We start from the raw sequence: 25,715 nt of genomic DNA on the forward strand, positions 1-25,715 counted from the left end.
CAATTAATGAAAAGGTTCCAGCCCTGCTTAATGTGAGCAAACATCTGCAGGGCTTGTCTGACAGGTTCTCTGATATTTTGAGACACATCCACATTGACACGCACGTATTTAAACCCTCGCCACTCCTCTGGTGACATTCTGCAAATGTAATTTGACTGACGTGATTTCATTTCACCATCGTGGCCTGTGGCTTGTGTGGCCTAAAAGCATTTAGCACATAAGCGAGGCCCTTGTTTACATCGTCTTTTGCTTCCTCTCGTTCTCTTTCACTGCCCATCTTCATCAGCCTGGATTTCCCAGTGAGGCCTCCACAGTGATGCATGCCCTCGGGGCCCAGAGAAGGCCTAATGATTTCTTAATAGAATGATCATGGTTGTGTTTAAACTCCACAAGCATTATGGTTACACTCTTATTTCCAGCTAAGTTTTGTTTGGAAGAAATTGAGCTGAATTATGGAAACAGCCAATGGAAAGTTGTCCAGGTAGGATTGTTTTCTCTGGGTGTCTAAGTAGATTACAGCCAAGCAAGCTCTACCATTGGTCAGGACTTCAGGAGCTGAAATGGAGGCCTAACATGTCAGATTAAGCACCAACATAATTAAGACGTGATCACATGTTGACATATTGATTTACAGTGGGTGGGACCAGTTTTGTTAGGAAAAACAGTCTAGGCCTTGGATGTTCTAGATGTGTCACTGAGTGCGTTTACATGCACTTAGTAGTCCGATAACTGCTGAAAATCAGATTTTGTCATCCGATAAACAAGTTTACATGCACTTCGGTAATCAGAGAATGGGAAGCTCCAAGTCAGACAATATTTAGATTCTTGCTTTGTAACCGGCCAATAAACTCACAGAAGAAGACGTGTCGTGAGCGCAATGTAAAACTCTAACTTTTTTCAAACATCGTGCCACTTTACCTGGAAATATGAACATACATCATCTAGAAAATGAAGAATATTTAAACCCTTCATTTCGTCAAGCAGGTGTTTGGTTTCAGCGATGCTCCAAAAGTGTTTTGCTGTGTCTCGCTGCGATGCAGCTTGTTTATTTCTGGTACTGGGGTCTGATCTCGCGCAGACTGAGAGATCCGAGTAAGGGAAGGAAATCAGAGTAAGAGTCCACATGCACTGAGAAATCTGATTACTGAGCTAAAGTCCAGCCTCTTAATCAGATTTCTTAATCAGATTTCTAGACCTTACTCGGATCTAAGAAATTGTGGTGTGCTGTTTACTGAGTGCATCTGTTTATTGAGTGCATGTAAACACACTCACTGACTGTGAATACAAGCTGTAGTCTCAACAAGCTTTTATCCAGCTGTTAGAAATGGAAAACAATGACAACAGCCAGGACTGTGCCAGGACTCTTTACTGAAATAGCCACTTTGAAACTGATATAGTCAAGGTGAACTATGTGGTAATATGTCTGATACAAGCTTTAAGCTTTTCTGTGTTTAATCTAGAAAGGCTACAAAAGTTAGCTTAGAGCTAACATACTATTAGAAATCCCATAAGGGCGCTAACAGAAGTTAGCATTAACAAAGAGGTATTTGGTCATTTATGGCCTGAACTGAAGCCTCACTTTATTATTTCACCATTCGCCACTGCTGTGCATGACACAGACAGGGTGTGCAAAAGTTTGGGTACCCCTGGTTAATTAAATGTTAACAAATAAAACATCAATATGGCTTGTGCAAAAGTTATGGCACATTTTATGTTGTACGTTTTATTTTTTCCCAATATGTTTAATGAAGGCTTAGCCCATCTTTAAGTCCTCTGTAGATCACTTATGTTATTCTCATTTGACCAGAGGTATTCGAACCTTTACATACACGTGTACCTTGCAATATATATGAAACCTCTTCATGTAACCCAGGTGAAATATTGGCCTGCATTATTTAGACCAAAGGGATTTGTCAGATAATCTAAACTCCTTGATTCTTCTTGATTCTCCTTGAGCTCTCATCTAGAACATCAGACGTTATCCAGGATGCTCACAATGTTCACCAGTTTTCAGTGTATATCAATATAAAGCCAGTGCTGGGATACAGATTAACAAGTGGCATACAGGACCCGTTCACCGTCGACCATGAGTTTGCGCTTTCTTTCTGCCTGCCTGTCCCACTTTGCCTCTCGGCTTTGTGCAGAAGCGTTGTGCTTTCCAAGCATGACCACAGGCCTTTGCATTTCCATGGAAGCTCATTCAAATCCCTCTCACTGTGGCCTGCAGTGCATTTCCTCTTTGGCCGAAAAGCGAGTCTGTTTATGAACACAGGTGATGTAAGACCAGTGTTTGTTACCGCGGCCCTGTGATATTTGATACTGATGCGCTTCATTGACTGGATCAGACGTGTCGATGCTTGATTAAAATGCTGGGAAGAGATCATTTCAGCTTTCAGTACTGCAGTAAAATGACAGCAGAGCCAGTCCTGATGGACATTTCACAGAACAGGATTTCTTGCTTAGCCTGAGTTAAGAATTTCACCTCCGCATTTAACCCATCCATGAAGTGAAACGCCACATACACTCTAGTGAGCACACACACACTAGGGCGCAGTGAGCACACTTGCCCAGAGCGGTGGGCAGCCCTATCCACAGCGCCCGGGGAGCAGTTGGGGGTTAGATGTCTTGCTCAAGGACACCTCAGTCATGGACTGTCGGGTCTGGGGATCAAACCGGCGACCTTCCGGTCACAAGGCTGGTTCCCTAACCTCCAGCCCATGACTGCCCATGACTGCCCATGACTGCCCATGACTGATGATTTTAATCAGCATACATAATTTGTTTGAGATGACCCCAGAGATAAAAGTTGATAATAAAATAAAAAATAAAATAAAATAAAACCTGTCCTATGACTTTTGACTCACCCTGTAGAATTATTGCAGTGGATGTTTGAGTTGTGATTTGGTGTTTTTTTAGTGCCCGTCTTTAATAACCCTGTTACAGTTTGTATTAATCATCCTCTAGTCCTTCATCAGCGGTCAGTTTCTGACCACAGGACTGCTGTTGTGCAGACGTTATTGGTCCGAAACTGACAAATAGCAAATGGGGTAGAGAGGGGGCTGATAAATTGTGCAGCAACCGATGGGCTACAGTCTGTAGTTACATACCTATAAATTGGAGCTATAAGGAGCTATAACTTAAAATTTATGGTTCTTCAAGGGCTCTTTAGTAAAGCCAATGGCTCTGTTTAGGTCTATGTAGAGCCATTTCATGCATAAGTATATTCGCTGCATGGGGAAATGGTTCTTAGATGCTGTATAGAACCATATACAACACGTTCTCCATCACTCAGAAGAACCTTGTTGTTCTAAATAAAACCATGGTCATTACTAAAGAATCTTTTTGTAAGTTTTTATTATGATCATTGACCAGCAAAGCAAATAGATGAAAAGAAGGTGTGAGCTTTAATGGTTTCTGACCAGTGGGTCTTGAACTTGGGCTACACTTTTTTAACTACTTCTTGAAAATAAAGAACTAATTGTTTTGTTGTAAAATAAATCAGAAATGAACTTTTATCATCTGTACTCACAGGGAGAGCTGACCTGCAGTATGGGGAACTACTCTGGCAAGGAGCGGCATGGATCCCCAGGTAATTATAGCCGAGAAACAGAAACACATGTTTGTTTTTATATTATTTAAAACACTCACTGGGGCTGTACTCGGGTGGAACCCTAAAGGGTCCATCTCAGTGCCTTTAGTCAGGAATAACATCTGTATCATAATCCCCTGAAATCATATTTTCGGAGTTGTACTGACTCCACACATCCCGTCTCGTATCCAAGCTTTTATTTTATTGTTCTGTTTTAAACATTCGGTTATGAAAAGGTACAAATACAAACTTTTCACCTGGAAAAACTTACTTAAGATACAAATCGGACCTTAAAACCACTGTAGTACCTTTGAGGGCACATTTACATTGTTTGTACCTTGATGAATGAAAAATTTACCTGCACAGCACCCATATTTCTAATTATGTAATATGAGGTTTATACACATAGTTTATACATATTATATAGACACATGTACTGTGCAAAAGTCAGAGACCACCCTTCAGTTAAAATAGCTTTTAAGTGCAAAGTATTCATTATATTTTTAATAGATTTTTTGAGGAGATTAGATATGAGATAACCAACTTGCACAAGGAAGGAGAAAGACAAAGTGAAAAAACACAAACAGGAGTTACAAAGGAAATGGGACTCCTAACAACCACCTGGGAGACCTGCTAGACCACCAACACTCACCCCATCAGACAAACAGCACGCAAAGCTTTCATCTTTGAGAGAGAGAAGCGAATCAGGCTGCTTTAGATCTGAAAACATCCACAGGTGTTTCTGTCCATCCTTCCACTGTGAGAAGACAATTCAGAGTCTGAAAGGATGTGTAGCTGACAAGAAGAACCTCGCTGAGAAAAGGAGACGGACACATCAAACAAAGAAGCTGAACAGTGGATTGACCACCCCAGAGTCCAGACCTCAACACCACTGAATGGGTTTGATTACTTCAGAAAATCATGAACCAAATTCTAAGACTGAGCTTTGGAGGTTTGGAAAAGCATCCAAGCAGATTTCAGAGAAACTGAAAGTGAGTCTCCTGGAAGGAATGGATGCTGTGATAAATGTGAGGAGGGGACACAATAAATACTGAAATACTTAAGATTCATTGCTGACACTTCTGTTTGTGTTTCTGTTAAATACACTATATTTCCAAAAGTATTCAGTCACCCATCCAAATCACTGAACTCAGGTGTTCTAATCACTTCCATGGCCACAGGTGTATAAAACCAAGCACCTAGGCCTGCAAACTGCTTCTACAGACATTAATGAAACAATGGGTCGCTCTTAGGAGCTCAGTGAATTCCAGCGTGGTACCGCGATCGGACGCCACCTGTGCAGTCCAGTCCTGAAATTTCCTCACTACTAAGTGGACTGTCAGTGGTATTATAACAAAGTGGAAGCGATTGGGAACGACAGCAAAGAAGTGTGGTTGGGATAATGTAGTGGGTAACACCTCTGCCTTCTACACTGTAGACTGGGGTTCAATCCCCGCCTGGGTAAGCCCCCTACACTACACCAATAAGACTCCTTGGGCAAGACTCCTAACACCACCTTCGCCTACCTGTGTAAAATGATCAAACTGTAAGTCGCTCCGGATAAGAGCGTCTGCCAAATGCCATAAATGTAAATGAAGCGGTCGGCCACGTAAAATGACAGAGCGGGGTCAGCGGATGCTGAGGTGCATAGTGTGCAGAGGTTGCCAACTTTCTGCAGAGCCAATCGCTACAGACCTCCAAACTTCATGTGGCCTTCATATTATCTCAGAAACAAAGTGCAGAGCTTCATGGAATGGATTTCCATGGCTGAGCAGCTGCAACCAAGCCTTATATCACCAAGCCAGTGCAAAGCGTTGAATGCAGTGTAAAGCGCTGCCACTGGACTCTAGAGCAGTGGAGACGTGTTCTCTGGAGTGACAAATCACGCTTCTCCATCTGACAATCTGATGGACGAGTCTGGGTTTGGCGGTTGCCAGGAGAATGGTACATGTCTGACTATTTGGTGGAGGGGGGATTATGGTGTGGGTTGTTTTTCAGGAGTTGGGCTCGGCCTCTTAGTTCCAGTGAAAGGAACTCTTAATGCTTCAGCACCAAGAGATTTTGGACAATTTCATGCTCCCAACTTTGTGGGAACAGTTTGGGGATGTCCCTTTCCTGTTCCAACATGACTGCACACCAGTGCACAAAGCAGGTCCATAAAGACATGGATGAGCGAGTTTGGTGTGTCAGAACTTGACTGGCCTGCACAGAGTCCTGACCTCAACCTGATAGAACACCTTTGGGATGAATTAGAGCGGAGACTGTGAGCCAGGCCTTCTCGTCCAACATCAGTGTCTGACCTCACAAAAAATCCCATAAACATAATCCTGAATCTTGTGGAAAGCCTTCCCAGAAGAGTTGAATCTGTTATAGCTGCAAAGGGTGGGCCGACATCATATTAAACCCTATGGATTAAGACTGGGACGTCAATCAATTTCATATGTGTGCGAAGCCAGACGAGCGAATACGTTTGGTATAGTTAATCTTTCCTGACACTGAAAAATGACTAATTTGTGCTAAGTGGCGAAATTAAATAAATGAAGGGTGGTCTCTGACTTGTGTACAGTAATGAATGTGTAATAATGACCAACACACACATGCTGTGTAGGTTGCTTGTCCTTCTGCTGGACCCTATTCCAGCAGTCATTGGATAGAAAGCGGTAAACTCCCTGGACAGGTCGCCAGTCCATTGTAGTAACGATCTATATATACATATATGTGTAAATATTTATATGTAAGAATAACAAGTCCCACACTATCATATGTGTGTGTGTTTGTGTGTGTGTGTTATATGAATTGTCTGAGTCTTACCTGAACATGTACAAACACGCTGGTCTCTAGCTGACCTCTGGTCTGACCTTCAATTGGAATCCAGCACCTGATGATCAGCTCATTCTCAGATGAGGATGAGAAATATGACTCTCGCCTCATAACAAATCTAATATTACACTCACTCACTCTCACTGAGACATGCCATCCTGCGTCCAGTTTGCCCTCATGAGACCCTCAAACACACAAATGCCTCCAGACAGACACTGACTTGAGATTTATTGTGTGTTGGTGTTACAGAGTTTCCAGTGATGCCTTAAAGAGAGAGGAAAGGATAGAGAAAGAGAGCGAGAGAGAAACAGATAGGGGAAAGGAGAAAGGAGGGGTGAGAGAGAGAGACAGAAATAGAGATAGAAAGAAAGACATAGAGAGTGACAGATAGAGAGATAGAGAAAGGGAGAACAAATGAGACAGAGAGAGAGAGGATAGAGAGTGAGAGAGACAGACACAAAAAGACAGAAATAGAGAGAGAAAGAGAAGAAATGAGAGAGAGAGAGAGAGACAGAGAGGAAGAGAGAGGGTGATACGGAAAGCGAGAGAGCAACAGAGACAGAAATAAGAGACAGATAAAGAGATAGAAAGAGAGGCAGAGAGACAGAGGGACAGAAACAAAGAGAGAAAGAATAGAAAGAATGAGAAATAGTACAAATGACAGAGACAGAGATACACAGAAAAGACAGCAATAAAGAGTGAGAGAAAGAGAAACGGAAAAACATCAAAGAGGGAAAGACAGAGAGAGGGAGAGGGAGAGAGAGAGACTAATAAAGAGTTGTGTATAAGGAACATATAAGCTCCTTCTTTAGTGTTTAGAACAGGACAAAAAGATACAGAATACAGTAAAGGAGAGTGCAGTGAAGGAGGGAATGTGAATGAGGTGGAGGAGAGAGAGCGAACAAGTAAAACAGGCAGAAGGAGAGAGAGAGAGAGAGAGAGGTACTGAGAAAGGTGAATGAGAGTTGACATGTCTTATTCTGCATTCTCCTCATGGCAGGCTGCGAATGGTCAGGAACGCTGCTCCCTCATCCCTGCTGACACAGCACAACCCCCCCATCACACACTCACTCACACACACACACCCACACACACACATATTTGCATTGCAGTCTTTGTGGTGTCTTTCTGTAGCTAAATTCTATGAACCTACACCTGCTCTACCTGTAATGAAATAATAATAATAATGTTTTATTATTCAAAGGCAGCTGAGAGAAATCGGTAAGTTTTGTGTCGGATGAATAATGACAGGGACTTCTTAATGAGCTGTCGCTAACTGGTACACTGTAACACTAATTGCTGATGAAAACTCTTCTGCAAAAGGTGTTTTCTTCTCAGTGGACGACGTGCCAACAGGTCACTTTGTCATATACCTATATCTGGATTATCATACTGAACTATTTCAAACTGCACTCCCACAGCAAAAAAACAAAACTACTAAAACAACGAAGTATTTAGATTTTAAATATTTGCAAGGATTATGCCATCATCTTATTAAACCTAAAGCATTTAAATGAGATAATAATAAGCTAAATATATGCCAAATCATCATTTGTAGGGTACTTTGTTTTGAGAGGTGTCTGTCTCAGAGCCTAACCCCTTAATTTACACTTGCCAAAATAATATTTGCATGTTTTTTTTCCTGAAGATCTTTTTAATGTCTTTTAAAGTGCCGTTTAAAATGTAGATTAATCGTCAGTTTATTTTTTTCATTAAAAATATCCCATGTTTTCATGTCACTACCAAAACACAGTTTTACTTCATTAGCGGAGTCTTATTTTGGCCACACCCCTGCACTGTAGAGCAGGAAGTGAGGCTGCATCCCTGTCCCTCGTGGCCCCATGGTGAGCAGTTAGGTCCCATTGTTTTGAAGTAATCATGTCCCAATCTCGAAAAATCGGTGTGGAACATTAAAAATTGTCACTGCAGAAACACATATTTTCTGCATTTACATTAAAGCCTGAGTGTTTTTATAGAAGCATGGTGATTTTATTTGTGTACAGCTGTTCAAAGCTGTGTTTGCTGTCATGGCCTGGCTTGTGTTTTTGAGTTCTGCTCAATATGGGCTAAAATTGTCACTATCGAAACAGTCACTCCTGAAACATCTGGTAAACTTTCATTGGGTTTTTATTGTTGCGGTAGTGACAAAATTGAAAGTTCAGTCATTTATTGCAATAAAATAAACAGAATTGATATACAGAGTCACTCAAAGCAAAAGAATTTTACTAAAAAAAGCAATTCAGTTAAAAGTCTGAAATGTGTCTCAGCTTTTTAAACCAGTTTGATCCATAAGCAGCAGAGTAACGTCCTGTCACGATTGGCCCCTCCCAGTCCTGTCCATGTGTTTGTATTTTGGTTTAGCCCAAGTGCATTTGTTTTGGTCCAGCCCCCTTGTTTCATGATTCCACCCCTGATTGTTTCCACCTGTCCCTCATCAGCCCTGTTGTGTTTAAGCCCTGTGTTTGCCCCTTGTGTTTGCTGGTCTTTGTTGGTTGTACTGGTGTTGTCTGCTGTGTTGGATGTACTGGTTTATGTACTGTTGTTTTTTCTGGTTTGTCTGTCATGTCTGCCCCCCCGATCAATCCATGTTGGATCTATGACCCTGGACTGTCTCTACCCTGATTTTGGATTTGCCCATAATAAATCTCCGCATATGCGTCCACCTCCTTGCTCCCAACGTCCTCAGACCTTCATAGTCGTGTTTCATACTAGCAAAGTATAAAATCGTTACTTGCAAAACTGCCATAGTTTTGTCGCGATTGGCCCCTCCCAGTCCTGTCCATGTGTTAGTGTTTTGGTTTAGTCCATGTGTGTTGTTGTTGTTGTTTTGGTTTTTCTAGTCTGGCCCCCTCATTTCAAGTCTCCGCCCATCATTGTTTTCACCTGTCCCTCGTTACCCTTTGTTATTTAAGCTCTCTGTTTGCCCTTAGTGTTTGCTGGTCTTTGTTTCATGTATCGGTATTTGTCTGATGTGTTGATCTTTGTTTGAACTGTTTGCCTGTTTGTGCTACTCGTCATGTCTGCACCCGGCTCTGTTTGTGTTGGCTCAATGACCTTGGACCGTGATGACCCTGATTTTGGATTTGCCCTCAATAAAAGTCGCTTACCTCCGCACATGCGTCCGCTACCTCGCTCCACGTTACAATTTTACAGCTCTTTTCAATTCTGAAATCGGCATTGCAGTGAAGTGTTAGCCTGAGCATTTTCGCCGTCTTTCCATGATGAAACATGATAAACACCCACACAAATACCAGCATTCAGATGTTTAGATCTGGCTCATTTTTGGAGCCGACATTTCATGTAATTTATTGTACTTTAGAAAGGCAGAATGTTTAGGTGATTCTGAGCTGCTTCATTAAAATATCTGTACTTTATTCATTTTACTGCATTTACATAATGTGCTTTGAAATGTTTACTCCGTTTGTGCCATAGGGTGGCTAGTTGCTTGCTCAGAATTAAGCAATAGAACACGAGAGGGAGTGTGTTATCGCAGAATAACACCATATAAAAAAACTGCGAAGTAACTGTGATTTGGCCGTAGATCATCACAGCCATGATGATAACACACGACCTGGAATGTTCTATCACTTTTAAACAACAGTTAAATAAATACAGTACGAAATTAGTAAACTGGGCTGTGAACGCGGCGTTTAATATGTTTTAATGTTCAGTTACTTCTGCCAAATTATAGCTCCTTAACAAGCAGCTTGTTGCTACATCAGAGAACCAAACTCCGCCCACAGCCGGCAGTTCGCTCTCCAGCTCCACATAGACCAACTGACAGTTTGGGAATTTAGTGTAGTCTCATCTTCAGAGTCTGACCACATCGGCCAAATCTTTGTGCTCGGTCTCGCACTCTTCTTCTGAAGGAGTCAGTGCAGGTTATAAAAAGATGTAAAATTGGTGCAGCACTAATTGGCTACGGTAAATGCAAACTTTCTAGATTTCCAGAGAGGCAAACTCACCACACTGCTTTAGGTGGCTGCAGCGCAGCTACGGCAACAAGCAGTAAATTAAAGAGACGGTGGCCACTTTTCACGTCAGTCAATCACATTGAACCTGCCTGCAACCAGAAGCAGTAAGAAAGTGTTGAAATGTAATAGTCTGTTTGAATGAGACGTGATCTGCCAACATGAACTGTACGATTTACTGGTCGATGGCGATCGACGTTTTGGGCATCCCTGCTATAAAACATGACGGCAAGAAGAAAAGTGGAACGCATGAAAGACACAGGCTGACGGCAGGAAAAATACTTGTGATCAGACTAGCGTGAAGCTCCTGCTCGGCCGTCAAATCAAAATTATGCACAAAGTACATAAACACAGACGAATCTTGTTGTATACGCCACTGAGGCATGCATACAGCGTATACTTGTGAATGTGCACAACTGAACTGCAACAGCTTTCCTCTTCAGTGAGGGTTTCTTTCAGGTCCATTACCATTCTCTGTCTTCTCTCCTACAGGTACTCCCTCTGACTCATTCCAGACTCCTCCCACCTCTCCTCTTACACTCATTTTACCCCCCAAAACACACCCACTTTCCAGCCCCGCCCCCTCAGACCCCACTCCCACGCCTGGCGGGACATCCTGCCCCGTGATTGGCCCAGGAGGCTCGCCATCAGCAGAAAAAACAGGAAGTGAACACTTGAAGGCCCCTCCGTCTCCCAAAAAGGTCAACAGCCTTCCCGTAAGCCCCTGCAGGCAGAGGAGCCTGGAAGACAGCAGTGTGAGTACTACTGTAGCTCCACCCACTGTGACTCTACCTACTGTAGACCCAGCGACTGTGACTCTACCTACTGTAGCCCCACCCTCTGTAGCTCTGCCCAAGGGCAGCAGTGTGTGCGAGGGAGTGGTGGAGCAGGGGCTCCTGCAGGAGTGTGTGGTCGCCCTGGGCATCAGCAGTACAGAGGAGAGAACACACACGCTGACAGGTGAGTGTGCACGCACACACACACACACGCAAACACACACACATACAGTCCCCACAAACAGCTAATTACTGAAATATACACACATCTAACTCTAAGCTCAACCTGAGAAACCAAACTCTGCATTTATTGAGGAAAAAAAAAATATTTTAATAAAATGATTTTTATTGAGTAGAATTATTAATATTAAGATTGATGTCATTGTTATTTATTAATAATGTTGTTTGTAACAGTATGTATTGTTAAGAACAGTAACAATAATAACCATAATAATAATAGTAATGATAATTTTCGATGTCCCCACAATATTGAATACGTTTAGTCCCAACCAAGAGCTAAATACATACGCAGATACAAACACACTCAGACTCTCAAAGAGCCCCATACTGCTGGTATAGACCTTTAAAGGGCCAATATTTATGGAAAATCACATATACATATTTACATTTACGTATATCCACCTATTGTAGTACAGTTTAGCCCCAACCATTCACGCCGAAGTTCTAAGCAGTATTTCAGCCTGGACTGCTTTTAAAATGAGATGTATTACAGGCTAGCCAATAAGAGCAGAGGCAGTTTACATATATCATTTTTAAAGACACTGTACAAAGCAGCCTGTTTAATTCAAAGGGATTAAAGGAGCATGGAAAATGAATGAATTATGACCATTTTTGGTACATAAATCCACACAAATGTTGTAAGTGAACCTCAGGGGGAAAAGAAGTCGAGGTAATTGCAGGATGCAGGCCCTTTAAATCACAGCTTGTGTTTGTGTGTTAGATCTGCTGAGGTGTTTTCTGATGGAGAGGGAGCAGATGAAGGAGGAGTTGAGGAGTCTGAAGGAAAAAATACAGGTGAGTTAAACCTTCTTCACCTTGTCTCACTCCCTCTCCGTCTCCAGCATACTGCAGGTGTGTTTATCGACACAGACAGTCTAATTACGTCTCAGAGGAAAGCAAACATGATGTGAAGAGTTTTTTCCTTTGCCCACCAGCGATGGAGCCTGTGTAACTCGAGCTGACCCCCTAGCTCTGGTAGTGATGGTAGAACTGTGTGAATTGTGCTTTGAGCAGAGGTTTCAAAATGGTGCAAAATGTGCTTTGTGTCTGTTAAGACATATTAGATTTGGTTCTGTTATGTCCCTCCTGCGTCTGCCTTCTGTATAGATATGAAAGTATATCTAATTCATGTGTCTTATTCAGGTGTAGACATTGAGTGTATTTACATATGCTTAATACTCCGATAACTGCAGAAAATCTGAACATTACGTCTGAAAACCCCATTTCCAAAAAAGTTGTGATGTGCAGAATGTAAATTAAAATAGGATGCCATGATATGCAAATCAAGTAAACAGTATTTTTAAAGGAAAATACTATAAAGATCACGTATCAAGTGTTAAAAGTGATGAATTGTATTGTTTTTTGAAAAATATATATCCATTTGGAATGTAATGCCAACAGCGATTTCCATTGCAAAACTACTCTGTTTTTAAAGTAGTGCCGCCTGAGGGCCCAAAGATCATGGCCACCAGATGCTGGTTTTTGGCTTTGTGCCTTGCATACATTGTTTTCACCAGATTCTCTGAATTTTTAATGTTATCATGTACCGTAGATGATGAAAAGAAAAGGTTATTTGCTATTTTATGTTGAGAAGCGTTCTTCTTGAATTGTTGCACTATTTGATGGTGCAGTCTTTCACAGAGTGGTGAACCCCTCCTCATCTTTGCTTCTGAAAAACTCAGCCTCTCTGAGATGCTCTTTTTATACCCAATCATGTTACTGACCTGGTGTTTTTAGCATTACACAACTTTAAAAAGTCTTTTGTTGCCCCCTTCCCAACTTTTTTTGGAACGTGTTGTTGGCATCAAATTCAAAATGGGCAAATGTTTTTCATTAAACACAAACATTTTTCAGTTTCGACATTTGTGTAATCTTTGTATTATTCTCAATTAAATATAGGGTTTTCCGATGTCTGTGTAAAAACTGTGTAAACACATTGAGCAAAAGGGGAAAAAATCCATTTTGTTTACTAAAAGTTCTTTAGCTGTAGCACCACATTACACACCATATTACAACTAACCCCGCAGTACGGAGGCTGTACTTAAGCCTAACTAGCACTTGCTGGGAGCTTGTCTGCTTCAAAACAGTGCTACGTTGTCTGCAACAAGAAGGTGACAAAAGTAATGTAGTGTTGGATTTTGTGATTTATACAAACAGCTCAGTAGCTGGAAAAAAACTTGACTTAAATTGACTTACATTTCCTGAAAACACTCTTTGGCACAGATCTCTTTAAAGCACTGACGAATCTCTCTGAATTTTGGTGGGAGACTGTGGCTAGGAAATGTGGTAATGTGGCCAGAAGCTCATGTTGCTTGACCCTCTACATCATAAAAAGTCTGTGTTAATATGTGCCCCATGTAAGCAGTTCCTCGCGCTCCTCTATTGAGAAAGTCTGTGGTTTCAGTGGGAAAATGTATGCTATAGTAACATATTTCACACAAATATCAATCTATATGATCACAGCATTGGTCCAGTATTCTCTTCAGAACCTAATTACCCACATTAGAGATCTACTACACCAACATGAACTGCGTACGGGACGGTCGAGAGTTTAACTTTCCTCCAGGGGCCAAACTCCAACTGACACATAGTCACAGGATGGACGGAGTGATAAGGGTGTCTAAATATAGCGCTCTGCTCTGCCCTGCACTCTTCTCTCTGGAGGCCAGGCTGAGGAAACTTCAACAAAAGTGGAGGTCAGAGGTCAGAGTTGGAGGGAGAGGACCGATCGCCACCTCAAGCAAAGATTTATGAGCCGCATGGTCCAAAATAAAGGGCGACTTATTGTTTAGAGCTACAGTTGTGTGCCAAGCAACTGATCACAGACTGTCGTGATTGGAAGCCAGCTGACATCAAACAAGCTGATCAAAGAGAAGAGGAAGAGGAGAGAGAGAGGAAGAGGAAAAAGAGAGTTGAGAGGTAGAGAGAAAGGAAGAGGAGAGAGGGAGATGAGAGAGGAAGTGGAAAGAGAGAAATTAGAGGTAGAAGAGAGAGGGAGATGAGAGAGAGGAAGAGGAAAGAGAAATGAGTGATGGGGAGACAAGACAAAAAGAGATAGAGAGCGAAAGGAGAGAAAGGGAGAGAGTGAGACAGAAAGAAAATAGGGAGAGGAAAGAGAAGATGCAGAAAGAAAAAAGGAAAGAAAAAAAATACAGAGAGAAGAGAAAAGGGGAGGACTGAGTGAGAAAGAAAGGGGGAGAGAGAAAGAGTAAAAAGGGGGAGAGAGACACAGAGAGAAGATGCAGAAAGAAAAAGAAATACAGAGAGAGGAGAAAGAGGGAGGACCGAGTGAGAAAGAAAGAGGGGAGAGAGTAAGAAAGGAGAGAGAGAGAGAGAGACAGAGAGAAGTTACAAAAAGAAAAAGGACAGAAAAAAGAAATGTAAGAGAAAGAAGGATGAAGAGAGTAAAGAGAAGGGAGAGAAAGGGAGAGAGTGAGAAAAAGACAGAAAGATGGGGAGAAAGAAGATACCGAAAGAAAAAGATGAGAGAAGGAAAGAAAGACAGGGAGAAGAGAAAGAGGGTGAGAGAGAAAGAAGGGGGGGAGGGAAGAAAGTTAACAGAAAGAAAGATGGAGAGATGAGAAATAGGGATGAGAGAGAGGGAGAAGGAGAGGGGAGAGAGACAGAGAGTGTAGAAAAGAGAATAAGGAGAGAGCGAGAATGGAGAGAGATGGAGACAGAAAAGGGGTGGAGGAGTGACAGAAAAGGAAAGAGTTAGAGACTGAACACTTTCAGCATTGCTCAGTTGCTGCATTCCTCAGAGGTTCAGTTAGATTCCTGTTGTTTTCCAAGTGGGAATGTTTCTTCTCTTTCTCCTTTTTCTTTTTTCTTCTCCTATAATTTCCTGTCCACCCCCCTTTCTCATGTGTGTCTGTGTCTCTCTTCCCCTCACTGATCTGGGGTAGATTTGGCGAGGTCGGAATCACCCCTGTCCCCCCGCCTGGCTTCCTTCAGGTCCTGTGTGGCTAAAACATGCTTCTTTTACAAAGCAAAGCAGTGACGAGCAGAGAAACAAGTGATAGCTCAGCAGCCTTACACCATTTTCCCTTTTACCCCGAAATGTACTTGATCAGCCAAACATGTTTTACCCTCTATTTCCAAAAAGTATTTGCTCGTCTGCCTTCACACGCATATGAATTGAGTGACATCCCATTCTTAATCCATAGGGTTTAATATGATGTTGGCCCACCCTTTGCAGCTATAACAGCTACAACTATTCTGGGAAGGCTTTCCACAAGGTTTAGGAGTGTGTTTATGGGAATTTCTGACCGTTCTTCCAGAAGCGCATTTGTGAGGTCAGACACTGATGTTGGACGAGAAGGCCTGGCTCACAGTCTCCATTCTAATTCATCTCAAAGGTGTTGAGGTTGAGGTCAGGACTCTGTGCAGGCCAGTTAAGTTCTTCCTCACCAAACTCGCTCATCCATGTCTTTATGGACCTGCTTTGTGCACTGGTGCGCAGTCATGTTGGAGCAGGAAGGCGCCGCCCGCAAACTGTTCCCACAAAGTTGGGAGCATGAAATTGTCCAAAATCTCTTGGTGCTGAAGCATTAAGAGTTCCTTTCACTGGAACTAAGGGGCCGAGCTCAACTCCTGAAAAACAACCCCACACCAATAATCCCACCTCCAACAAACTTTATACTTGGCACAACGCAGTCAGACAAGTACTGTTCTCTTGGCAACCACCAAACCCAGACGGAGAAGCGTGATTCGTCATTCCAGAGAACACGTCTCCACTGCACGCCATCCAGTGGCGGCGCTTTAGACCACTGCATTCGATGCTTGGTGATAAAAGGCTTGGATGCAGCTGCTCGGCCATGGAAACCCATTCCATGAAGTTCGCTACGCTGTAATTGAGCTGACTCTGGAGAAAGTTGGTGAGCATCCGTTGACCCTGCGGTGTCATTTTACATGGCCAACCACTTCGTGGCTGAGTTGCTGTCATTCCCAATCGCTTCCACTTTGTTATAATCCCACTGACAGTTGACTGTAGAATATTTAGTAGTGAGGAAATTTCACAACTGGACTTGTTGCACAGATGTCATCCTATCACGGTACCACATTGGAGCTCCTGAGAGCGACCCATTCTTTCACTAATGTCTGTAGAAGCAGTCTGCAGGCCTAGGTGCTTGGTTTTATACACCTGTGGCCATGGAAGTGATTGGAACACCTGAATTAAATTATTCTTTCATTTTGGAGCTGTGAGGCTAATGTAGCTTACAAGCTTATCTACACTAATTAGAATTGGGCAAACATTATGCTTAAATCAGTTGCTTTCAAATGTGTTGAATGGTTAAGTAATCTCAAATAGATTAGCTCAGTGGTCGACAACACAAATGTTAAGAAGAACCATTTTGTCCTTTTGACAAAAATCAAACCACCTTGGGCCAAGATTGTCTGTGTTGCTATGATGACCATCAGTCTGTGCACCAACCTTCAGGATTAAAGGGTGAAGTAGCAGTTGTACATTAACTCCAGTGTCTAAGACCATTTATTGTTAAACTGTGTTTGAGCTGCTTGTTGCCAACACCTGGGCTAGCTTATGTGGTTTTGGCAGCCTGAATGTCATTTTCAAGGGTTGTGGTTGTGGTGGTGGTGGGGTCAGGGGGTGCTTACAGGTTGAGGGACGTTCATTATGTCCCAGAGAAATATATAGTGAGAATGACAACCACACAGACTCAAAAAGAAGGTCTGGCTGGATATTTAGGTCTCAAGTGCAAAATCAACATTATGCTGATGAATATATGATGACAATAGTAGTAGTTCACTCACATAGGAAGACGCGTCCTTCAAGTTTTTGACTTTTCTTTAAATTCTCTTTTGACCTGCTCCTTAGCATGACCTAAGTTAAAAATGTTATTCTGCATGTTGCTTGCAATTGCACATAAAAAGTGCACATTGCACTTTTTAGTGCAGTATTATATACAAGGTTTTGTCCCGACAGCAGCGAAATGTTTACGTATTAACTTTGGCAGATTTGATGTATGCATATGATAAATATTGGATATCAGCATCAGCATCAAGTCCCGTATCAGTGCATCCCTAGAAGAAGCCGTCCGGCAGAGTAATGCAGTATTTACATGTTGATGTTGAAAAGCAAATATTATGGGCCTTGGTGTAAAACAGTGAAGATGCATGACTTATGGTGGCATGCAGCTGCGTAAACTGTGTATTTTAATAATAATGTATCATCTCATTGACATCAGGGGACTTTGTTTGAGCAGACAGAAGTCTTGGTGTGCCTGGTTTTAAGTGAGAGGGCCAAGGCCCTCATAGTTTGCCCCTTGCACTGTGCGACGTACAATTATCAAAAAAATCAATATAAACTTTCATTACTTGTGATCAACATTAGCTGTAAACATCAGAATTCAAACACGTCTTGTCTGATCTACTACATTTGGAGTAAGGAGGACATTTTTGGCCTTTTTCACCAAAGTATTGCTTTAAATGTCTTGTTCAGCCATGCAGATGAGTGAGCTAGTTTTCATTATAGAGACTCTAGCAATGGTTGTGCAACTGCATGTTTGAGAGAGAGAGAGTGAGAGAGAGAGTAATATAGTATGTGGGGAGAAGGAATTCTTTTCAGCTGTTGAGAGGACAAAACTTTTTTGTTTGGATTGAGGGGGAAGTCAGCATGGAATGACCTACCGGCTGACTGTGTGTGTGTGTGTGTGTGTGTGTGTGTGTGTGTGTGTGTGTGTGTGTGTGTGTGTGTGTGTGTGTGTGTGTGTGTGTGTGTGTTCGTTCAATAGTGTGTGGACGTTCCCCTTCTCAGCGCCTCCTGGACTATCTGAGAACAGTGACTTCACACACACACACACACACACCCCAAGCACACTGTTTCTCTTTCTGTCTCACTCACTTCCCTTCAGCGGCACACAAACTTTGACTTTAAAACACCTCACTTTGTTTTAAAGCCTTTTTCTCAGGCTCCCCGACTGTGTCTGATGCTTTCCCCACATCACATTTGCCGAAATTGCAAAATGCTAACTTTAGCATCCTTGCCCAGATTGAACAGGAGTGATTGAGGTCATGTTGAGCCTCGTCAGACTGAACAGTTGATGATTCTCATCTCTCTATTTGAACCATGAAGCCAAACTATAGGAACAGCATTATTGGATCTTGAATCTGGACCCCAGAGCAAAAAATTGGTTCCCCATATGAAAAATGACTTTCAGTGAAAACGGCACTGGCAGTGTTTGACTTTGCACTACTTCCACCACATCTTCAAAGGTATTTCTCTCATTTTTGATGCTGGTGCCCTTATACAAGCGTCCAAAAATGTTCAGAATCCTGAGAATTACAGGCTTTTGTACATTGTGAGTTCACCGTCTGGAAAGCATTAGAGTGTAGCCTCATTTTTGAGGAACACTTTGGCAAAACAACTTAACCTTAACCCACGAAGGTTCTTTAAACCTTTGAAAAAAGGTTCAGAACACCAGAAATGGGTACTCGAGTTGACAAGTCAGACTCAGAAGTTTCACAGTCAATCGATTCCGGACTCGACTCAGACTTGGTCTTGAATGACCTGCCACTTACACTCAGGACTTATGACTCACATGTAAAATTTCAAGCTGAGAACAAAAAGAACCAGTTATATTAAGATCGTTTTCCTTAATGCGATAAACGAATAAAACCTTCCATTTACAACCTTATGTCTGTGAAATTGTCTGGCAGTTTTGCTGCAGTCATGCACAGACATTGATGCAATGCTTTTGTCCTGCAATGCTGTTGAGTTCTGTCTGATGGACAGATCAAAGCACTGCATGCCGTAAATGCGATGTTTAAAGGAAAAAGGCAAAATACTTTAAAATAGCTAGCTAGCATGTGGTGTGGATAGCAAGTTTGCTAAGTAGCGCAACACCTTATTTAGCCAGTTTTAGTAAATTACAGATCATCCATCCATCCATCCATTTTCCAAGCCGCTTCTCCATCAGGGTTGCGGGGGGGGGTGCTGGAGCCTATCCCAGCAGTCATTGGGCAGAAGGCAGGATACACCCTGGACAGGTCGCCAGTCCATCGCAGGGCAGACAGACAGACACAGATCATGAACACTTAATAAAACTTCAACTGGATTAACTGTTCTTGCCTTGTAATTTACAGACAAAGCAACCATTTCTAATTCTTCCTTTACTTTCAAGAACAGGTTCATTCATTCAAATCTAACAGGTTTTTAGTAGGAGATATTTTTGTTCTGTGCACCCAACTCAGAAACTCGGCTTGGACTTGCAGTCTCAACACTCAACTTGGACCCCCATCTCCTGATGACGCAGACTTGCACCTCAGAGCCTCAGGATGGCTCAGATCTGCACCTTAGACACTCAAGACGACTCAGACTCACACCTCAGAGACTCAGGATGGCTCAGATCTGCACCTTAGACACTCAAGATGACTCAGACTCACACCTCAAAGACTCCAGACGACTCAGACTCGCATCTCAGAGACTCAGGGTGACTCAAGACTCACACCTCAGAGACTCCACACAACTCAGACTTGCATCTGAGAGATTTAAGATGACTCAGATTCGCACCTCAGACACTCAACACATCCCAGACTTGCCCCTCAGAGATTTAAGGCTCAGCTCGCACCTCAGAGACTCAAGACGACCCTGACTCACACCTTAGAGACTCAAGACGTCTCAAAATCGCACCTCAGAGACTCGAGAACCTGACTTGGACTCACACCTCAGAGACTCAAGATCACTCAGATTCACACCTCAGAGACTCAAGACGGCTCAGACTAGCACCTCGGAGACTCAAGGCGACAACTCAGACACAAGATGAGACTCAGACTCACACTCAAAGACTCAGAACGACTCAGATTCACACCACAGCAAGACTCAGCTGGGACTCGCACTGCAGACACACAAGACAAGACTCAGACTTGCACCTCAGAGACTGTGAACTCGACTCAAGCCTGCAAGAGCTTCCAGACTCAACTCGCACTTCAGAGACTTGACTCTGACTCGCACCCGATTGACTCAAGACTAGCATCCCAGAGACTCCAGAATTGACTCAAACTCAAATGAAGTGAATTGTGAGCATCTCTGCTTCACACTCACACATCTAGTTTAGAAACACAGGTTTTTATAGAACCTCAAGTGCTCTTTTGTGGCATCGTGCAAAGAACATTTTGCGGCACCTTTGTTTTTAAAGACTATACAATTGGAGTAAAATTGTGTTGATTACTTTCAGATGTTCATGTTCAGTATTTGCAGTGACAGTAGCTCATACCCTTATGTATATATCACTTCCTGTTGTGTGGGCTATAGAGGAAATGTTCTCTCACAACAGTAGTATTTGCTCATGCACACCACAAGATCAGAGACTCATTCTGTGAGTGTGTGTGTTTGTGTAGGTGGGTGGGTGGGTGGTCATCCTCAGCCACAGAACAGCCTCACACACACACATAGAGGATCAGTTCCAGATGGACTGTGGTGATTTCCAGGAATGAGCTCTTTTCCTTGGTCTTGTCTGGAATAAGTTTACATAGATAATTAGGCTTTTTCTTTCAGATTTGCATGGACAAATGACTGTGTGTGTGTGTGTGTGTGTGTGTGTGTGTGTGTGTGTGTGTGTGTGTGTATTTATTCTTTTGCTCCTGTAAACATGACAACTTTTTTGCTATTCCTCCAAATCTGTACATCTCTGCATATTTACTGACAAACTGTATAGGCACACTACCTCAATTTAAATATGAATATTATGTCCTCATACTTTTGATAATAATAATTTTGATACTGATTCCTGATTGATCTATTTTTTATTGCAATCTTAAAGTGGGCATGGCTTCCATCTGAAATGAGTGTTAGTTGTATGTACTGACGACAGCGGATTACAGATTAATCGAGAAGCGCTGACGTTAATAACACGCAGATGTATTGAGCATACAGAGGAGAATTTAGACAGCCAATCAGCAGTCTAGATTTTGAAACTGGTATGCCTATTGGCTGAGACAGCAACTTAAGTGTTGAAATTCAGTATTAAATGAGACAAAATTAAATGAGACAAAAAAAATATCCCTAAAGGTGACTCAAGCCTTGACTTGGACTCACACCTCAGAGACTCAAGACCTGACTTGGACTCGCACCTCAGAGGCTCAAGACCTGACTTGGACTCACACCTCAGAGACTGAAGACTCAACTCAGACTCTCACCTCAATGACTCGTGAAGAATATGTTTCGCACCCAGATACTTGGGACTTGACTTGGAATCGCACCTCAGAGACTCAAGATGACTGATATCCATGCCTCAGATGCTGGAGATTACTCGGATTTGCACCTCAGAGACTCAAGACTCAAGTCAGACTTGCACCCCAGAGACTCGAGACTAAACTCGGACTCGACCTTAGAGACTTACGACTCAACTTGGTTTTGCACCTCAGGGACCCAAGGCGACTCAGATTCGCACCTTTTAGACTCAAGATGACTCAGATTTGCACCTCTTTGACTCAAGACCCCACTGAGACTCACCTCTGAGACTCAAGACAGCTCAGATTTGCACCCCTTTGACTCAAGACTCGGCCAAGACTCACCTCTGAGACTCAAGATGACTTAGACTCGCACCTCAGATGCTTGAGACTGGAGTTGGACTCGCATATCAGAGACTCGAGACTTGACTTGGAGTCGCACCTCAGAGACTCAAGACTTGAGCCTGACTCACAGTCAAGATACTTGGAGGGGAATAGAGAGGAAGTGGTAGATATACACAGAGAGAGAGAGACAGGAAGCAAGACAAAGATAAGGAGAGATGAAGAGAAAGACAGACAGAGGAAGGATAAAGAGAGATAAAGATGAACAGGGAGGGGAGCAGAGGTAAGAAATAGAAAGGAAGAAGAAGATGGAGAGAGTAAGACAGATAGTGTTGAGAAGAATTAAAACTCAAGCAGATGACTCCCTATGTGTCTCTCTCACACACACACTGTTTTCTGTCTCCTGCGTGTGTGTGTGTATGTGTTTATCTGTGGGTGTGGTGTTTCCTGAGTATTCCCAGTGTGTCCCTGAACTCGCCTCTAAATGATCATCCACACACACACACACATACACTCACGTCTAAAGTCCAACAGAACATCTTACAGATTTCACACTGTAACAGAAAACTAGTCCACTTATATACAGTACAGTGCAAAAATCAAGGACCATGTAATGTAATTTACTACATTTCCAGTCAAAACAGCGACTAATCACAAGTGTTCATTTTGAGGAGATATTTCTGAGAAGATTAGATAGAAGAAAAAGAAATTGTTTTAAAAATAATGATTAAAAGCTACAGAGAACATAGGATTCCTAATAACCATCTGGAAGACCTGGTAGAGATCAAAACTGCACCTATCAGATAACCAGCACTTAAAGCTTTCAGGAGAAAATCAATCATCCACAGGTAATTCTGTCCATTCTTCCACTGTGAGACGACGACTCAGTGCTGTGGGTCTGAAAGGAAAGTGTATCTGTCGAAGAGGACCTCACTGACAAAGGAAAAGAGACACATCAAACAAAGAAGCTGAACAACCCACAACAACTGACCACACCAGTGTCCAGAAAATGGAAAGAGTGAGAAGACGAAAATGGAAACAGTTTCTGTTGAACTTTGGATGTGTGGGAAAAGATCCCTATAGATTTCTTTGAGAACCTGAAAGGAAGTCTTGTGTTTGTGTGTGTGTGTGTGTGTGTGTGTGTGTGTGTGATCTTTTGGACTAATTTGCTTCTCTCCTCTGCAGTTCTGTGAGCTTTAATGAGTCTGTAGAGGAGATAACAGCAGTAAATTATCATCACTTTTAGGTGTGTGTCTCTCTCTGTGTGGGTGTGTCTGAGTGTGTGTGTGTGTGTGTGTGTGTGTGTGTGTGTAGAGCAGTGTGTGCAGTAATCAGCTGCAGCTGTGGTGTGAAGGCTGTGGGTCAGTCGAGGAGGCTGTTTGGCTCTGATATTCTCTTTCCTTCCTCTCTCTCCTCCTCCCTCACCCTGTCCATCATTATCACTCCTTCCCCCTCCTCTTTCTCTCCCTCTCTTTCTACTTCTCCTTCCAGCCCAAACGTCCGGTCCCCTCCAAGCACAAACAGTAACTCCATCCATAGTAGTAATGTCTGATCAGTAAAAAAAAGGTAGGTCACAGACTCAAAAAGAAGTCCTGGCTCGAGGTTCAAATGCAAATTCAACATTAGAGACAAAGCAAGGCAAGGCATGTTTGTTTATATAGCATCTGCTGTCATTCAAAGCACTTTACAAATGAGAAAATGTAGGAATGGGAAAAAAGGTAAGGGAGAATAGATATTAAAACATGATTAAAACAATATATTTTAAAAGTAAAATAATTAAGTTAGAAACTTTAGTTAAGAAACTAAAAATTAAATTTGGATAGGGGTCATAATGTCTGCAACAAAAATATAGCCATTTTATTTACTATCTAAAACCACCAGTGAACCTACATGTGTTTTCTGAGTTTTTATGTGGAATGATGATGGCACATTAGTGGCAAATAAGTTTTATAGCTCTTTATGTGGTTCTGTACTGCACGTGTTCAGGTCTGACTCATATCCTGCCTGCCAACTGTGTGTATTGAGCAATTCACTTATTGCATGAATTTGTTTGGGAGCAAGTGGAGCATAAACATGCATTTCTGTGTGTGAGAGTGTGTGATGGTGTATGACCGTGTTCAGTAATAGACTAGTGGAACTGCCTACTGCACCAGGTTATGTGTTTTCAGTAAGAATGGTTTGCATAGAGATGATGTATTTTGAATAGGGGACGTTTTCCTCTCCTTTTGTTTCTCTGCCTGCCTGGACATGCAGCTTACGCAGACCCCAGGCGCCCACCCCAGGCCCAGCGATGGCTCATCTAGCCTCAATTTCAGGGTCATAGTATGGCCTGGTGAAACGCAGCCATAGCTAAAGGTTAAGCGAATCCATTTTAGCAAGCAAAGGTGTGTCTCTACCAGCAAATCAAAACAGTTGTAGAGATGCGATGAGGCGAGATTAGCTGCCTTTTTAATTTTTTTATCATGCAAGGGGCAATGAATGCAGACGTCATTACAGAACTTACAGCAGCCTGGACTTGTCAAGACAGACCCATCATAACTTAAAAACAATTTGGAGTGAAAGTGCAGAATCTGTGTTCAAAGCAAAGAGCAATAACCCATTTCTTGCATCCACTGCTTGAGGGCGACAACAGGGTTCATCTCGGTGTCTTCCATTCTCCAACACTCAGGTCAGCTCACAGAGTTTGATATTTGATAGAATATCCTTTTAAAAAAGTGAAACTGACACACTTTTCTCTAAGTGTAGTCAGTCAGCTAAGACATGTTTGGTATCTGAAGCAGAGCTGGTTTATGAGGAGCCTGGCTACTTCCTATTTCCCCCATTATTTCAATAAGGCCGTCCGCAAGCAAGTCCTCAATGAATGGGAGTAAATGAGGCTCGGCAGCTAAAAACGAAAAGTTCAAATAGTTTCCAATCATTTGCCAAGATCTTTCCTTTAATTTTAGACAGTAAAAGGATGCATTTCACTAAAAAGAGCAAACAATACTTACCTACATGTTTACCTACATAATAAAGACATTAACATTACTGCTACTGAGAACTGATTGGTCGGCAGGCGGAGCAGCTTCTTGGCTGTTCATGGTCACAGACATCATGAACATACATGAGGCGCCATTTAAACTTCTATAAGTTGAGTTTAAAAGCTCTTAAAATTATATCAGCTGTAAAATGTTTTATGCTATTCATTGTTCAGGAAAATATTGTATTCTTTTACATTAAACATGTTTAAGAAATTAGAAACTATGATCTTTCTCAAATGCTCCATCTTAACCCATTCATTTTGGACTTGCTCGGGAGCGCCCTCTAGTGTTTGAGAAACCCAAAAGACATTACAGAGTGGTGGTTCTCCTCTTTGTAATTTCTCTAATTACATTTGGGTTGAGCAGTGTAGCAATAATAAGGCATCTCTGTATTTAAAAATTATGCTAGTGTTAAATTCCTATTCCACGACTAAACAACCAAAATGAACTCATTCTATCCGTTTATATGTTAGAGGGGTCACTGATTGGTGGTGTGGGAGCTCAGACAGAGGGGCAAAATCAGAGCCTGGATAAAGCTCTGCAGTATCTCAGTGACGGCTAAGAGCTACAGCACTCTAGTCACTCAACCTTGCGCTCTCAGATATCCTCTAAGTGGGGGGTCATTTTAGCATCAGTTAGCTGTTACAAGTCTACGTTTGGGCTGCTAACAAAGCTCTTGTTGTTTTAACCAAAATGCTACAGTCACAAACTCTCTCCAGTTTTGGATTTCTGTCACTCCAACACCAGCCACTCGTTTTGCTCCTTCAAA

General features: G+C 42.3%; 1 protein-coding gene across 1 annotated transcript in view; it reads left to right on the top strand.

Moving 5' to 3' along the window:
- The window catches only part of si:ch211-195o20.7 (cytospin-A), a 42,140-nt gene that overhangs the window by 1,478 nt on the left and 14,947 nt on the right, over positions 1-25,715 (top strand). Inside the window, exons 2-4 of the mRNA XM_017707807.2 lie at positions 3,532-3,589; positions 10,873-11,340; positions 12,118-12,191. Of these exons, the coding sequence (XP_017563296.1) occupies positions 3,550-3,589; positions 10,873-11,340; positions 12,118-12,191 (582 nt within the window). The 5' untranslated portion in view covers positions 3,532-3,549. The remainder of the gene's footprint in view (positions 1-3,531; positions 3,590-10,872; positions 11,341-12,117; positions 12,192-25,715) is intronic.

Source organism: Pygocentrus nattereri, chromosome 10, assembly GCF_015220715.1.
Source record: "Pygocentrus nattereri isolate fPygNat1 chromosome 10, fPygNat1.pri, whole genome shotgun sequence".
Taxonomy (NCBI): Eukaryota; Metazoa; Chordata; class Actinopteri; order Characiformes; family Serrasalmidae; genus Pygocentrus; species Pygocentrus nattereri.